Source organism: Astyanax mexicanus, chromosome 1 (assembly GCF_023375975.1).
Source record: "Astyanax mexicanus isolate ESR-SI-001 chromosome 1, AstMex3_surface, whole genome shotgun sequence".
In the NCBI taxonomy this organism is placed as follows: Eukaryota; Metazoa; Chordata; class Actinopteri; order Characiformes; family Acestrorhamphidae; genus Astyanax; species Astyanax mexicanus.
The window spans coordinates 89,504,028-89,521,372 of NC_064408.1; the positions used below are offsets into that span (position 1 = coordinate 89,504,028).

Consider the following 17,345-nt stretch of genomic DNA (forward strand, 5'->3'; position numbering starts at 1 on the left):
CTGAAGACCTGCAGGTCAGAACTTCTCTTCATCTTCTCATGACATAACCTGAATAAACCTGCAGTTCTGACCTCTCCATGCTGTCCCTCCTGAAAAGCCAAGCTCGTTTACTGTCAGCACTTCATGGACAGAGCGTCTGAATCCTTTCATCACAGCTTTCATCACTTTCACTGCAGATTTTCCAATAGAATTACATCGAACGTTGTCTTTTCAATAAATTGAATTGTAGCGTATATTTGATAATGGTGATTACAACACACCATACAGCCCCTCCTCCTGTTTTATTTCAAACTGAAATATTCAGCCTTTACACACGCACATTAATGTTCACAAATACAAACTGTGAAATATCAGTAACACTAAAACAAATAAAAGTGCCCAGCTAACAGTAGGCTAGGTGGGTTCCAGGTGGGCATGGGCTCTGAGTGGGTTCATGCATGTGTATTTACTGGGACCCTGTTGGGTTTCCCAAATGGGCCCCATCATTAGTGCTCGAATAGGGACCATATTTTACCCCGCCTGCTCCAATAACTGACACTGTTTTTACTTTTAATCTTTTTTTTTTTACTTTGATGTGTATCTTCTTTATTAATAAACAGGTAATTCCACACCAGTTCACACACACCATAGATTTACACCTTAGACCACATTTCAAATTAGACTTCTAAATGAGAATCTATGAGAAATAAATAAACAGCAGTTTTTTTTACAAATCAAAAAGTATTTAGCCAGCAGTAACGTTGAACCTGATGTTATTTTAATAATTATTGTTTATTTCAGTGACTCACTAAACTTTTGTATCTGAAACCAGACAATGAGACAAAACACTAAAATCCTCCTGACGTCCAGTTCAGTAATCCCTGACTGCCAGACTCTCACCTTAATGAGAGTTAAATCTCTCTTTCAGCTAAACTTGTTACCCATAATTTCACCTCCCCTTCCACACCTAAGCACCCTCACTGAGTGACAGCTGCTGTAACGTGATTCTGCAGACATGCCGTCTACAGAACAAAGACACTGACCGCGCTCTCACGACCCAGTGGACTGAGGTTACAGTCTGTTATTATGGCCAGAGCAACCGGAATGGTCAGAACAGTCCGAGTGAACCGAACAGTCAGAGCAGCCAGAGTGGGTAGAGCAGCCAGAGCAGCCAGAGGGGTCACAGTTATACACAGCTTACCTGTTCACGGCTCTGTCAAAACATTTCGTATTCACAGATATCACACACTGTTAAACCACCACTCATTTACTCTGTGAATCAAGATATTTAATCCAAAAGATTATCGACGGTAAGCAGCTGGTAAATCCTTCTGATCACTTCTGTTTAAATGACTCTACAGTTCCGTGGGGAATCAGAAATTCCACACTGGCTCGGATGCAAGTGAATCAATAGAAAAACAGAATGATATAATTCAAAAATCTAAATAAATGTAAATATAATAAATTAACAGTAAATTGTGTTTTAAGGTCACCGTTTTGAGGATGTACCTGGTGTGCGGAGACACCTAGTGAGGAAAAGCACTAAAGGCCAGATCGTACACATCAGTAAAGATTATAAAGAACCCTGCACACGGAACCGCAAACTGGACCGCACTCCACATGAGGTAAATTTTTAGTATTTACTCATTTTTATTTTTTAGTATTCTCTATGAATTACTCAGAATCATATACGAATGATTCTATATCCTCAATGATTTGTTCATTATCTACTTCTAAACATTGAGTTTCTTGAGTGTCTATGAATTTTCATTACCAACTTTGAATGATTCAGTATCTGCAATTAATGGTTTAATATCTATAATGGATCATTCAGCATATACTATGCACATTTAAATATCCACTATTATTTTATATATTCAATATGATTTATTATGTATCAACTACAGAATAGTTTTTATTTACTATGACTTCTTCTAAAATGTATTATATATTAGAGGACAGTGAGTTTGGGGATTACGGATAGCCCTGCACTACTACTAATACTACTACTTTTGTTCAGTAGTAAATAATAATTCCAAATGCTGTGCAGTTTAGGAATATCTGGAAATTGACCCTCAATGTTATATGATTTGAATCCACATTCCTGGCTTTGTTTTGGAAAATCAAATTGTCCTCCTAAGCTCTTGTGGGAAAGTGATTAAAAATGAATGATTGGTTTCTTTCACAAACTTGAGAGAAAGGTGTGTGAACCCACTCAGGTAACAGAACACCCCCTAACTCAGGGAGATGTCCATGCTTTATTAATGCCCCGCACACTCTCAGACGCAGTGCAGGTAGCTCTGTGTTGTTGGTCTGGCGTGTGTGTAGAGGCATTAACTGCTGCTACACACACAGCATGGTGCTTTTAGACTTTTCTCGGAGAGTGGCCCAACAGCAGAAGGTCAGATGTTGATATTTCTGTGTGTGTGTGTGTGTGTGTGCGTGTGTGTGTGATGTTGTTATTGTTTATTGTATTGTTGTTAAGATCATGTACATGTGAATTGAATGAGGTGAGCTGGGGGCAAAGTATAGATTTAATGCAAATTTCTGTGTTTTGTTATTTGTTGTTTTTGTTCAGGATCATCTTTAGTTCTGTTGTATAATTCAGTGTAACCCTGGTCTTAGTCTTGTATCAGTAACACATCTGACCTTGATCACCTACTCACCTGAGGAACATCCAGAATTAGACTTGTACTGATGTTGCCAAGCCCAAGTCTCTGTATACTCTGGATTAGACTTTGGTCTGACTGACCTTTTTTAAATTAGCCATACTTCAAAATGCAGCAGTCTAAGTCTATCGCTCCACTTGGCCTCCTGTTCAATTCTTCATTCTCTTTAAGCTCTTAATGGCTGAACACAATGGGGCACTTTCCTGGACATGGATGAAGCCTAGTCATCCACTGTATTTTCCTTTTAATTGAAAATCTCCTTCCAAAATGCTGTGTAGTCCTAGGCTTGGCTTAATCTCTGGTCTTGGGGAAACTGCCTCTACACAAGAAATCAACACTGTTAGTGTTAAAGTAACACTTATTGGTGTTAAACTTTACACTCTCAGTGTTAATTTAACACTGGCAGTGTTTATTTAACACTGCCAAATTTCCTGTGTATGTGTCTTTTAGCCCTGCAGAAGCATCTTGACGTACCCAGACCCCTTCATTTTGATGACACAGAGACTGCACACAGCTTAGTTGTGGAAGCTCCTAAACTCTTAAATGACTGAGAATATTAGCATTGCAGCCTGACCAGTGATTATAAATCTAATTTAAGACATATTACTTTGTTTTTGTTAATGTTGTTTGTCTTCATGCTGTTGTATGATTTAATAATGGTGATTTAGCTCTCAAGCGTTTTTCTAGTTGAATTTATAGTTAAATTGTTTAGTATTAATATTTTTATTTTTATTGTTTATTATTATTATTATTATTAACAAATATTAATGTTGGTGTTTGTGCTTGCAGGTGTTTGTGGAGCTGAACGAGCTGATTGTGGACAAGAATCAGGAGCTACAGTGGAGAGAGACGGCTCGCTGGATAAAGTTTGAGGAGGACGTGGAGGAGGAGACAGATCGCTGGGGGAAACCACATGTCGCTTCACTCTCATTCAGGAGCCTTCTGGAGCTCCGAAAAACAATCTCACATGGTGAGGAATAAAACAATTACATCCTGAACTTAAATATGCCTTAATCCTAATCATATACCCAACACTGGCTCTGTTTTTAAAAATCCTAAACCTAATTTAACTTTAAACCTAATTCTGATTCAAAATCCTTAATTCTAACTGTGTGAGAATACTAAGATTTTTACTGTTTTACATGCTGAACTGAGATCAGTACACCTATAGTCTGTACCTGTCTTTAAACTCCACCCTCCTTGTTCAGGTGCAGTACTGCTGGATCTGGATCAGAAGAACCTGCCGGGAATCGCCCATCAAGTGGTCGAGCAGATGATCATTTCTGACCAGATTAAAGCAGAAGACCGGGCCAATGTCCTGCGCGCTCTGCTGCTCAAACACAGGTATTCACATAAACCTCACAGGAGAGCATCTCTGGCCAGTGTTGTGGTTGTTTCTGTTCCTTAAGTTCAGATCACAGAAACATTAGAACACACTTTATAATAACAGTATCGGCTGGATCTGATTAACTTATGTTTCTGTTATTTAGTCTCCTTACCTCTATTAATAGGTCAGTGCCTCATTGACATCATTGCTTTTCTAGATATGTAACAAGGTTAGTATAATAATGCTCAGCAGTCCTAGGTTTCAATTATGTTAGTGTCAGTATTTCTTATTCTAAACACAGCGCAAAATGGAACCTTCTCCATGTTTCATACAAGACTTAAAACATGATATTGTAGTTGATAGATTCTACACTGTTATATTTAACAATAACCAGTTTGTCCTGCGCACACTGTAACTCTTATGGAGGCAGACTTACACCAATAAACACATATTTAGCACATTTAGTACATTTCCATCATGCTACTATTAGGGGGTCTTTAGGAAGAGTCTTAAAATAAGGATCTATTGCTGTTGTAATGATTCTAAAATTAGATTTTGGCTTACAATCATATCTTACACCTTTTGTGGTGGTGCTGCGTAGTGGTTAGAGCATTGGGTTACTCATAACTAAGTTTTGAGTTTAATATCCAGGTTTTTAACCTGCTAAAAAATGTGTATGTGTTTCACTGCATGAAAGATGGGTCAAATTCCTTCTGTGAACAACACAAATAGTTGTCTTTGTCTGTTCTTTGTCTTAAAATCAGCATTATTCCTTCAGTCAAGTTAGACCAAAATTTTTAAAGACACCTGTGGATGAAAATTTAGTAAATGTGTCCAGTCTTCTGAAGATAATCTGATCATCAGATGCAACAAAAAAGCTACCGATTCACAGTCTTTCTGTTATTTTAAAAAAACATTTACAACTTTGTGTCCATCCTACCATTCTGTATAATAAACTCTCTGATTTCAGCACAGCAGATATTTATCACTTTCCAGAGCGTCTCTCTCTTTCTTTTTAACCTTCTCTATCATATCTCTCCCCTCCTGACCCACCGCCCGTCCGGTAGATCAGCGCGTGGGTGTGTGCAAAGTGTGCAGTGTGTGCTCCTTCAGTTAACCTCCTGCTTACCCTGCTCTCCCTCCCTTAGCCACCCTAGTGATGAAAAAGAGCACCCCACCTTCCCCCGAAACATCTCAGCCGCCAGCCTGGGCTCGCTTATGGCCCACCACCATCACCACAGCAACAGCACCAGCAGCCAGGCCGAGCCTTCAGTCATGCAGCCGCTCATGGGCAGTGAGACCGCCAAGACTGACACTGTATTGCAAATGGAGACTGAAAGAAATGAGGTCAGAATCTGCAGTCGGAATGTTTAGTTTTTTTTTGTTAGTTCTGATTAAAAGATTCCACTTTTTAGAACATCAAACCCTGAGCAGTTTGATCCCCAGTTATGTAACAGTCATCCATCTGTGGACAGGGGTTTGAGAAGCATGGGTACATTGCCTCCTTCTCTCCCTATATATGTTTTAAAGATATATAAAATACATTTTTGAAAGAGTTTTTCTTGTTTCTTGTCAAAACAGTGACCTGTGCCCATAATGCTGACCCTCTGTCTCTGAGAGTAAGGCTCAGGTGCATTGTGGTGCACTGTGTGTTGATTAAGCCTAATTCTCTAAATTAAAAGCAGCTCAGCTGCAGAATCAGATGATTAGTTGGATAAAGGCTACACTCTGACCTGAGTGTGTGAATTGTGTGTGTGTTTGAAACTGCAGAAAGAAGGTGCTTCAGTCGTGGGCATTCACAGATCTAAGTCCAAGCACGAGCTGAAACTTCTGGAGAAGATTCCCGAAAATGCAGAGGCAACTGTTGTACTTGTGGGTGAGTCGAGTCATTTGTTGGTTGAACCATGATGCATTAGATGGTCATAAAGGCTTAATGCAAGAGCAGTCAATAACAAGAAGGACTTTTTTTTACAGCCATCAGCAGATAATCATATCTGCTCAACGACAAAAGTGCTCCCCTGGCTATCTATACTAGTAACAAAGACTACGCTACAACTGATTCTTAAATACTAGCTGCCTTCCAAAGCCTGTGCTGCAGCCGAAATACATAAAGGGCTTTTCCTAAATGAAGGAATCTTCATTTACAGACTAGAAATGCAGCTGATGTTTGGAATGATTTCCAGGATGTAACTGAAGTATACTTTCTTCTAAATGTAGAGTGTAAAAGTAAAACAATAAACAGCTATATGTCTGAGAAAGAGATTGGATTAAATGTTTTTATGATCATAATTCATCTCTATGAACAAGTGAAGAAGCACAAGTTTTGTGCTGTATTTGCAGTAGGTGAACCCTTTTTGGTGAGGTCACAATGTTAGATGGTTGCTTGTTAGGCTGTTCTTTTTGTACAACCAAAAGGCTACTAAGAAGGAGCCTGTAAAGGACAGGCCTAGAGAGGGTGCAGCCTGTGGTTTGGAATGCAGCTGTAGCATCATCACCATCATGTCTGCACATTAAAGACATTTCACAAGCGTTTAGTAACTGCAAGATTAGTTCCAAAATAAAAAAATAGTCCAGTTAACCCATACACTCCAAAAAGTTATTTGTGAGTAAAAGCAGTTCTAATAGACCATGGGGTCCCCAGTCCTGCTCCTAGGGAGCTACCTTCCAATAGACTTTAGTTTCAACCATATAGCTAATAACTGTTTCTAGAAACTTGATTAGTTGAATGGTATGTTTTAAATTTGTAATGTATCCTGCAGGATGGTATGTTTCCAGGTTTCCAGCTTACCTTACAACACAAGCTCCCCTTCTTCACACTGAGGAGCTGTAGAAGTGAGTGGGTTCTATTGTGGTGATGTGGTTCTCTGTTTTGTTGGTCGTCAGGCAGTGTTGATTTTCTGGAGCAGCCCACCATGGCGTTTGTGCGACTGCAGGAAGCTGTGGAGTTGGACTCGGTACTGGAGGTTCCGGTTCCTGTGCGATTTCTCTTTGTGCTTCTTGGACCCCCCAGCACCAACATGGACTACCACCAAATCGGAAGATCCATATCAACGCTCATGTCTGACAAGGTAACTGATAGTGTGGTTCCCCTACAGATACATAGTTCTAATTCTGAGAGTGCTTAACCTAATGATCCTCTTCTGTCCTGCCTACAGTCTTTCCATGAAGCTGCGTATCTGGCAGATGAACGTCAGGACCTGCTGAATGCCATTAACAGTTTTCTGGACTGTAGCATTGTGCTGCCCCCCTCAGAGATGGGCGGAGAGGAGCTCTTGCGCTCTGTTGCTCATTTCCAGAGAGAGATGCTCCGCAAGAGAGAGGAACAGGAAGTCAGTCTGCTTGCCAAAGAACCCAAGAGCCTGGAGGAGAAAGGTCAGCTGGCAGATTGTGTGAAATTACAAAATACCATTAAACTGTAATGGTGCTTCATGCAGGGAATACTGCCACTGTGTTCACATCAACATGCAAAATATTTTTTGTTTCTGATAACTCATTGTTAAAAAAAGTTGCACCCAGAAGGAGACACCCTTACCAGGTTCCCAAGGCAGCAGGTCATGAGCTCTTGTTTTGTCTTTGTGGAGGTGACCAACAAATCTGTGTGTGAAGGCACTGTCACTGTCAGCATCAATATGAAAGCTTGTTGTTGTGCTTCACACTTTCAGAAATCATGGGGTCATGATGTGAGGTGCAATTTCATTCGATGCCAAATCACTATTCGTTTTTATTAAAGGCACTTTGATAGCCCAATACTACGTTAATGAGGTCCTGAATCCTTTTCTGTTCCAAATGGACAATGCTTGTCCACATAACACTGCCATTTCTAGAGCTTGCTATAAGGACACAGATGCTATGCCTTAGCCAGCCACATCACCAGAGCTATTCTCAATCAAAAATGAACGGGATGCTATTAAACATTAGATTAGTATTATCAACACTCTGCATAAAAGTGTATAAATATTAGAGTTGCATGGATAAAAATTTGACCAAGAGTTGCCCACATCAGTCAAAATTTAAATCATGTATTGTTTTTGGTAACTTTCATCTTCCTTCCTAATAGCATTGCAATCTGACATTTCCTTCATGGTGCAACTATTTTTGCAATCATTTCTTGATGACGAGTTTATAAAACCTTTAAAAGTGCTTGCGTCAATAAAAAAATTAAATATAATTGTAAGCATAATTAAATAATACAGCCAAAGTATATTTTAATCAATAATTAAAAGATTTAAAGATCGCAAATCTGAACATTTAAAAAACTACCAGGACAATTTACTATGAATATGTTGAAGTGCTGCAGTTAAAGTGATAAATGATGTAAATACTGAATGATTATTGTGATCATCTTTCTGCAGAGGCTCTTTTAACTCCTTTTAAGCCTGAAGATGACCCTCTGCAGCGCACCGGTCGGCCGTTCGGAGGGATGATCCGAGACATCCGCCGCAGGTACCCGAAGTACCTCAGTGACTTTAAAGATGCTCTAAACCCACAGTGCATGGCTGCCGTCATATTCATCTACTTCGCTGCTCTTTCTCCTGCCATTACATTTGGAGGGCTCCTTGGTGAGTGAAGATGGGCTGGTGGTATTCTGTACAAGTATAGAAAATAAACCAAACTCACATTAGACTGAAACTAGACTAGTCTCAGACTTAAACATTTATAGAATATAAGGAAAAGTACATATATTAAATAATGTACTTAAAGAACAATAATTAAAATATGTGGCTAAATATGTGAATATAATTAAAATATTTGATTTTCAGAAAAATACATAATTAGTCTGGGCCGAAGAAAAGCTGCTGAAATTCTGTGGTGTGTGTTTATATCTGTAGGGGAGAAGACTGAGGGGCTGATCGGTGTGTCTGAGCTGATTGTGGCCACCTGCATTCAGGGTGTGGTGTTCTGCCTTCTGGGGGCGCAACCACTACTGGTGGTGGGATTTTCTGGACCCCTTCTGGTGTTTGAAGAAGCCTTCTATTCTGTAAGTTACCTGTGTAACTGTGTGTTCTCATCTGTAACTTTACCAATATTTTTACCCAAACACTCACCTTTACATTTATTATTTGTGTTCTCATTTTTACCTCATCAATATTAATTATTCGTACCTGTCCCCTTAACCGTAACCTCACATTTGAAAGCAGCCTCCTCTTTGCTAGTACACTGACCTATACTCGCACCTTAGCCTGGTCTGCCACCATTAATACATTTGTTAGTCTTCTGAACTGGTTTATTTTGTCCATCTTTAGTCAGGGCATTGGCAATTCATATGAATGCACTTGTTGAATTCACATGTTGATTTTGACAGGTTTTACTGAAATCATGTTAAAAATACTGTTAAATGTATAGTGAGCTCTGGTATATGTGTTTATTTTGCTGTGCCATACAAAGTTCTTGTCTTGAATTCCTGTCATCTTCTGTCTGTAGTTCTGTAAGAGTAATGGTCTGGAGTACCTGACGGGTCGAGTTTGGATTGGGTTCTGGCTCATCATCATCGTGGTGGTCATGGTGGCCTTTGAAGGAAGTTTCCTGGTTCGATTTGTCTCCCGCTTTACTCAAGAGATTTTCTCTTTCCTCATTTCCCTCATTTTCATCTACGAAACCTTCTCCAAACTGGCTAAGGTCAGTTTACACAAGTTATATACTAAACTTTACATTTACATACAGTCACATTCACATTGTAATAGTGAAATAAATGTTGCTTTGCCAAAGAGCGTCTTTTGATATGATTAAAGTTTTTAATGTAAATAATTCAGAGTTCCTTCTGCAGATTTTTCAGCAACATCCTCTGCAGCGGTGCTCTTTTGTGAACGTCTCTGTGTTGAATGAATCGGAGATCTCTCCTATGGAAAACTTCACCTGGAGTTCTGAGGCAACCAATAGCAGTTCAACTATTGTCATAAAGGGGGAGCCAAACACAGCCCTGCTTTCGCTGGTGCTCATGTCGGGAACATTCTTCATTGCCTTTTATCTGCGCAAATTCAAAAACAGTGCCTTCTTTCCTGGCAGGGTAAGAAAAGATTTTGTGTAGAATAAGGCATACGAAAACTTGAAGAAAGTACTTAAAACACAGTTGCCTGTGGCTGCTGTCCACACAAGAATACAGTTTTCAGCTTTTTGACAAGACACTTTCAAACACTTATAAAAACTGAACTATCACAATGCATGTACTGTATGTTTCTTTCTGAATCTTAAGTACTTTCCTACTCCCTATATAGTGATTTATGTAAGCATAAAACAATTATATCTACATGCTGATAGCACTTAGATTTTAAAATATGAATACATATAAATACTGCTTTATTCCAAATATATAATGCTGTTTAGTTTCAGAATCTGTAATATCATAACTAGTGTAGAACAGTACAGAGTAGTGTGTGATTTGGGATATTTATTCAGAGGTTCTGTCACCTCATGCATGTTATACTCATACAAGCCTTTTCATTGTTTTGTGAATGGATTTTTTTTTTAAATAGAGAAAGATAAACCCTGTTTTCAAAAATATCCCAAAAGTGTGGTAAACTCATTTAATGCACTAATTTAAAGCATCACAAAATGATATGAGTTCTCCTTTTATATCTATTGCAGCTGAGGCGGGTAATTGGAGATTTCGGGGTGCCCATTGCCATCCTGATCATGGTCCTGGTAGACTACAGCATTCAGGAAACATACACACAGGTAAAACTCGCTGATGGAAGAGAACTATAGCTCCTCGTTTAATGTTAAACATCATGACTGTGTCATGTTATAATCAGTAATAATCACAAATGTTGTTTTGGCCATGTGTTTCTGCAGAAGCTAAGTGTTCCTAGTGGTTTCTCGGTCACCAGTCCAGATAAGCGGGGTTGGATTGTGAATCCTCTGGGTTCTGAGGTCCAGTTTCCTGTCTGGATGATGGCTGCCAGTGTTCTGCCAGCTCTGCTGGTGTTTATTCTCATCTTCATGGAGACTCAAATCACCACGTGAGCCATTTATTAAACTAGATATGAATATGCATGTTCTGAATCCTTTTCAGCAAATAGGTAGCGGCATTCTCCGTCATCTTGTATAACTTAAATAGCTAAAGGCTGAAAGCTACTCAAAACTGAAAGCAACTCAAAAGTATAGATTAATTTGCTGTTGCAGATATCGACAGTACTAGCCTAGCATCTCATCTTTAATATAACACACAAACTGACCAACAGCACCACAGCTAGCCTCTCTCATTCCAGTTTAACCAGTGTCTGATTATCAGCCTCAAGCATTAGCGTACTAAATTTAAAAAGGCATCAACAACAGAGTGAATAAAGAGTGCTGTTTAATTTTATGTGCCTGTGTGCACCCGGTGTGCAGCAACATGGAGAGAAAGTGATTGTGTTTTTGCACTGCAAGGGAGCTGCATTTGCATTCTTAAATTCTTTTAAAAAGTCAAACAAAAAAACTTTTAGGGGTCATGGGACTCCTTTTTTAGGGGTACCTTAGCCCCCCTAAAAAGGGCTAGTGACACCCCTGGTTGTACCCTTGCATTTCTTACCCCTTACAACATGTTACTCTCTTGTGACTTGACCTTGAACATTGATCAGTAAAGAATCTAAGAGAATACCTACGAAATTTTTGTCTAAATATAAACCGATTTAGTTTGATTGATTATTACAGGCATCATTGCCATTGTAGTTTATTTTAACATATATTTAATAAATAACAACTATATATATTTGAATAACTAGCTTTGTATTTAATTACCTTCTCTGGATTGTTAATAAAGTGGTGGAGGTCTTTCTTGTTTTCAGGCTGATCGTCAGTAAGAAGGAGCGAATGCTGATTAAAGGTTCTGGGTTCCATCTTGATCTGCTGGTCATCGTGGCTATGGGAGGAATCTGTGCTCTTTTTGGACTGCCCTGGATGGCTGCAGCGACGGTCCGATCTGTGACCCATGTCAACGCCCTGACTGTGATGAGCAAAGCCGTCGCCCCTGGTGACAAGCCTCGCATCCAAGAGGTCAAAGAGCAAAGGGTCACAGGACTTCTGGTGGCTATTCTCGTAGGTGGGTCATTAGCATGATTGTACTTGTTTATATCGAGTGAAAACCGTACCTGATCTGACTGATGCTCTGCTTTTAAAACAATCAAATATTTATTACAGCAACGTTTCAACATTGAGTGTTATATTTTTTACAGAGAAGTAGAAGCTGTTACTGCAACAAATGCAAGAAATACTTTATTAATACTTCTGATTTACACAAAAGTTTACAGCCATGACTTCCTTATTTATTTGTTGTTGATTGAACAATTATAAACACTGATTTAACAATTATAAATTGACCATCCACTGTTTTCATGTCTATTCACTACAGCAGCCATCATTCTGCATTGTTTTTAGTTTTATAATCTCTTTTTAATCAGTCAGCGTTGTTTGGTAGTTGTTGCACCTCTGCAGGCTTATTCTCCTAAAACCTGGCACAAATGTTCTGTCAGTCTGGGACCTTTAAGCCAAGCACGATTTATGCAATTATTTAAATCCTACTGTACTGTAAAGAACACATATTGCACTGTCCAATGATACCTCAGTTGTGTGTCCAACAGAGAACAGAGGATTGCTTTTAAAATGTTCATTAACATAAGAAAGTGTTAATAAAAACACAGATTATTAGTTTATATGTATATATATAATTTTATGACCTATTTTACAGGTATATTTATTTTAACCACAGTAATTACATTTAGATTACAAAAGATTACATCTTATCTTTTTTTTCAGTGTCTCAGATGTTTATTGTTTAATTACTTCTGAGTAGTAAATGGTCAGCAGTGTTGTTGTAGAATGTAGATGAATTCACCCGGTCTGTCTCTGCAGGTCTGTCTATAGTGATTGGAGATCTCCTGAGGCAGATCCCTATTGCTGTCCTGTTTGGGATTTTCCTCTATATGGGCGTGATGTCATTAAACGGGATCCAGCTGACTGAGCGCATGCAGCTTCTTCTTATGCCTCCAAAATACCATCCTGACCACACCTATGTCCGCAAGGTCAGCACAGCACATTCATTACTGCACAAAAAGAGACAATATAAAACATTACAAAATATCAGCGGTGCTAGAATTACATTGCAGTCTATAACTATTAGAGAGTGTCTTAATTTGTCGTATGTATGGTGTACAGTGTTTGGCTGGATCTTTAGTTCATAAGTAAAGAGTGATCAGTTCAGTAAGAATATACAGTAAATATCCAGAGTGTGGAAGCTAGTTAATACACAGTGTTTTGGGTCTTAACGCTGAAATGAAGTCTGGGTTGACCGTGACTGAAATGGTCTATGTTTTGGGCAGGTGCGGACCCTGCGCATGCACCTGTTCACAGCATTGCAGGTGGTATGTTTGGCAGCATTGTGGGCGGTGATGTCGACTTCAGCCTCGCTGGCCTTTCCCTTCGTCCTCATCCTCACTGTGCCTCTTAAAATGTTCCTGTTACCACGTATCTTCAGCACCCGTGAGATGCAGTGTGTGAGTAAACTAATGTTTTGAAATGTGCGCAAAGACAGGACTCATTTGCACTTATTTGGACTTATTTAGGTCTTTTAGGTTAATACTTATTTCAGTGGTCTTAGCAAGTCCTTCAAAATAGTCTTTTTAGAATAAGTGACACTCACCCATCCTCATAAGACTCAGGACTGCCTAGTCTACAGAATGTTGGCGTAGAAAAAATATACCTAAAGAAGGTAATATAACCTTCCGCTAAGGCCAAAGACACAATAGCAAAAGCAACAGCCCCAACTCTGATTATAATAACAGTTGCTTAGTGCAAACAAATCTGCTTTCAAATTAAAACAGATAAACAATTTCAACAATAACATATAAAAAGCACAATAATGTTGTCAGTGATATTAAAACACCAGCTAGAACAGAAAATCACTTATGCTCACTTATGTTTAAATGGGAAGATGAAATGTATACTCACAGCAGTCCCCTATCATCTGGAGGTAAATTATCCTCTGAGTAGTTATGTTGACTACGTCTAAAATTATAATTTACAAAAACACTGAACTACATACATAAAACTACATAAATTACTGAAAGTAAGTGAAAATACTACAGTAGTGAAATACTAATATACTAAAGTACAGTTGATTACTATTCATTGAACCCTTCTAACAAATAACCTTATAGTAACCATTTCTATTATTTGGGAGATTTTTTTTTTATTTAAACTGCTTTAATAAATGAGGAAATTTCTACATAAATCCACATTAAGCGCATTTATTTTTTTAATAATAGTTGTCCAAACTTAAAAAAAGAAAGAAAATGTAGAAAAAGATAGTATATGGTTATTTATTGGAAGGGTTTAATTGTTTATATGAATATTTTATAATTGTCCTCCGTGTTTGTCCTGCAGCTGGACGCAGACGAAGCAGAGCCGACGTTTGATGAGAAAGAGGGACAGGATGAGTACACAGAGATGCACATGCCTGTGTGAGACCCACCATCTGCCCATCCTTCTTTTCTTCCTCCCACCTCTGCCTCTGTTTGTCCGTTTATCAGGCATCTGAGTTGCTGTGTAAAAATCTAATGTTATGTTATTAAGTCTCAGATTAACAGCCGTTTATAAAGATTTCTGATTAACTGGAGTTTTATTTATATTAAACTGTTTCTACAGTTTGTTTCATTTTAATCTCATAAAGAGATTAAAGGGTCAACTAGAGGTTTGTGTGTGTGTGTGTCTGTGTGTGTGTGAGAGAGAGAATCAGTAGCTCTGTATATGCAGATGATTGCTGTTTGTGTATTTACACTGTTGCCAAAAACAACCACAACCACATCCCCTCATTCCCCACCAGGCCAACTAATAAGCAGTTCCACTCTGTTTCATCATGTTCTGTTCAATAATACTGGAGGTGGTGATGATGATGATGTAACTACTGTTAGTCTGTGTGCAGACAGAGCTGAAGATTACATCTTATTTTACAATTTAAAATTCCCCCAAAAATTAACATTTCTACATACTGACGTTCCAACATTTCCATTTCTACATACTGACATTCCAACATTTCCATCATTTCTACATACTGACATTCCAACATTTCCATCATTTCTACATACTGACATTCCAACATTTCCATCATTTCTACATACTGACGTTCCAACATTTCCAACATTTCTACATACTGACATTCCAACATTTCCATCATTTCTACATACTGACATTCCAACATTTCCATCATTTCTACATACTGACATTCCAACATTTCCATCATTTCTACATACTGACATTCCAACATTTCCATCATTTCTACATACTGACATTCCAACATTTCCATCATTTCTACATACTGACATTCCAACATTTCCATCATTTCTACATACTGACATTCCAACATTTCCAAAATTTTTACATACTGACGTTTCAACATTTCTACCGACTGACATTTCAATATTTCCAACATTTTTACAAACTAAAGTTCCAACAGTTCTACATAATAAAACTCCAACAATCCAATATTTCCAACATTTTCAACATTTCCAACATTTCTACATGCAGACATTCCAACATTTTCAATATTTCCAACCCTATTGTAAATAATGGATTTAATCTACTGAAATTTGTCCTAACACATAAACTACTTAACTCGTTCTAAATAAATAGTATTGTTCACTTTTACCAACTAAATCTTTCAAACAGATTGACAGATTCAAATATAAATTACTACAGTAATATTGTTAATATGGTCATTAAATAAATGTTAATGTAAATATGATTTTACATTGGTTAAAAACATTATTTACACTTTGTTTTAAAAAGTGTAAATGTTTTGGCATGTCTGCTGTTTGGTCCTTTTCTGTACTAACATTCGACGTTACTGCTGATCACAAGGCCAGTCATGTGCCGCCACACCATCCTCTTCCCTTCTCAGCTCCACCCACACACTTACTCACACTCACTTCAAAGTAATTCATCATTAAATGAATGTTGTCAAGCTCAGAATTTTCTGGTTCATTTCTCAGAATTTTGTGGCTTGCAACAAACCTGCATGTGCCTCTGAATCTTCTTATAAATGCTTTTATTTTATTTATTTAATCTAAAATAATCTTTAGATACTTGTGGTTATAAATTATTATAAATTATAAAATAACTATGATTTATTATATTTTGGAAATGTATTTATGTGCTTTATTAAGTGCTCTTATAAACATTAATTACATATTGACAATAATGTGCTGTTAATCGGTTGTTTAGGATTGTTATATTAATGTCTATAAATGTAATGGATGATTCTGATAACACAGAGTGAACATGTAGACAATCTTACTTTATGAAGGGCATAACTGTGTAAGTTATTATGAGATATAAGTTATTAATGAAGTATGTGTTACTGTTGACTAAAACAGACTTGTTTTAGGGTTATTTTAAGGTTTAGCTGAGTAATCATCTTTTGTAATCATCTGAAAACTGGTGAAGGTCAAAGCTATGAGGATGATGATGATGATGATCTGACTGAATGTAAAAGAAGTCTTTTCTGAATGTGTCTAATGTGTTTAACGAAATCTGGATTTCTGTGGTGATAAATGAATGAAATACTTTATGAATGAATGAATAGAAAATTTGTGTATTTTTTATATTGTTGTTTACTAGATAACACTATGTGTAACTGTAAACAGCACAGAGAGTTATTAGTTATTCGTTTGGATTAAAGGGGAATAAATCCTATTTACTCACTGCCAGATTTTAGGAATGTCTGTTTTTTTTTCAGAATGTTCCTGATGTTTTCTGTACAGTATTTACTGCTAAGATTTAATTTTAATGTCAAATAAAATAAAGTTTCTATTTATGAAAATTCTTTGTGTTTAATTTCATAGCTTTTTTTTTTTTACAGATTAAAGACAAAGAACTGATGAGATACCATGAAGCACAAGACAGTCAGTGTGTTATAACACTGAAAAAATATGTTAAGTCAAGTTCTAAATATGTAGCATGTTAAGTTTATTCAATTAAACAAAGTTTTGTTCAGACAACCCGATTATGTCCACTATTGTGGGCAGTTTGCAGATAACAGTTTTTATTTTATTAGCTTTAGTATGTAAGTATAGGCCTAATCAAAGAAACAATTGAAACAATATTGTGGAAATTATTACAAGGTTCCAACACTAACAGCATATTCCTGTAGTTAAACTGTAGATAATGTTCAAGGCACTGTAGGGGAGAACCTTTATTATTTGTAAACAACTTTATATAAATTATATGTAAACAAGCAAGTTTCTCAAAATGCCTGTGCTTTGTTTGATTTGGTTCCTCTATTCATTGAGATCATTTTATTTAGTTGTACTGGTCAGTAATTTAACTAAAGATTAAAATACCAGTTCAGCTGACACATAATCATGTTTTAGAATGTAATGAATCAGCAATAAGGGGAACTG

The 17,345-nt window shown here is 37.5% G+C and overlaps 1 protein-coding gene across 3 annotated transcripts in view; it reads left to right on the top strand.

The window, feature by feature from the left end:
- slc4a2b (solute carrier family 4 member 2b) overlaps positions 1–16,765 on the top strand; it is a 33,843-nt gene extending 17,078 nt beyond the window's left edge. For 2 of the 3 annotated variants that reach the window (XM_007260119.4, XM_022684064.2), the window contains 17 exons: positions 1,468–1,604; positions 3,438–3,618; positions 3,857–3,992; positions 5,124–5,322; positions 5,746–5,851; positions 6,859–7,043; positions 7,131–7,347; positions 8,328–8,534; positions 8,805–8,953; positions 9,397–9,591; positions 9,740–9,979; positions 10,558–10,647; positions 10,765–10,931; positions 11,739–11,992; positions 12,802–12,971; positions 13,269–13,442; positions 14,332–16,765. In XM_007260119.4, coding sequence (XP_007260181.1) covers positions 1,468–1,604; positions 3,438–3,618; positions 3,857–3,992; positions 5,124–5,322; positions 5,746–5,851; positions 6,859–7,043; positions 7,131–7,347; positions 8,328–8,534; positions 8,805–8,953; positions 9,397–9,591; positions 9,740–9,979; positions 10,558–10,647; positions 10,765–10,931; positions 11,739–11,992; positions 12,802–12,971; positions 13,269–13,442; positions 14,332–14,412 — 2,888 coding nt within the window. In that variant the 3' untranslated portion in view covers positions 14,413–16,765. Of the gene's footprint in view, positions 1–1,467; positions 1,605–2,268; positions 2,381–3,437; positions 3,619–3,856; positions 3,993–5,123; positions 5,323–5,745; positions 5,852–6,858; positions 7,044–7,130; positions 7,348–8,327; positions 8,535–8,804; positions 8,954–9,396; positions 9,592–9,739; positions 9,980–10,557; positions 10,648–10,764; positions 10,932–11,738; positions 11,993–12,801; positions 12,972–13,268; positions 13,443–14,331 lie in introns of those variants that run through there. The other variant, XM_049485443.1, reaches the window with a different exon arrangement.
- The last annotated feature ends 580 nt before the right edge of the window (positions 16,766–17,345 follow it).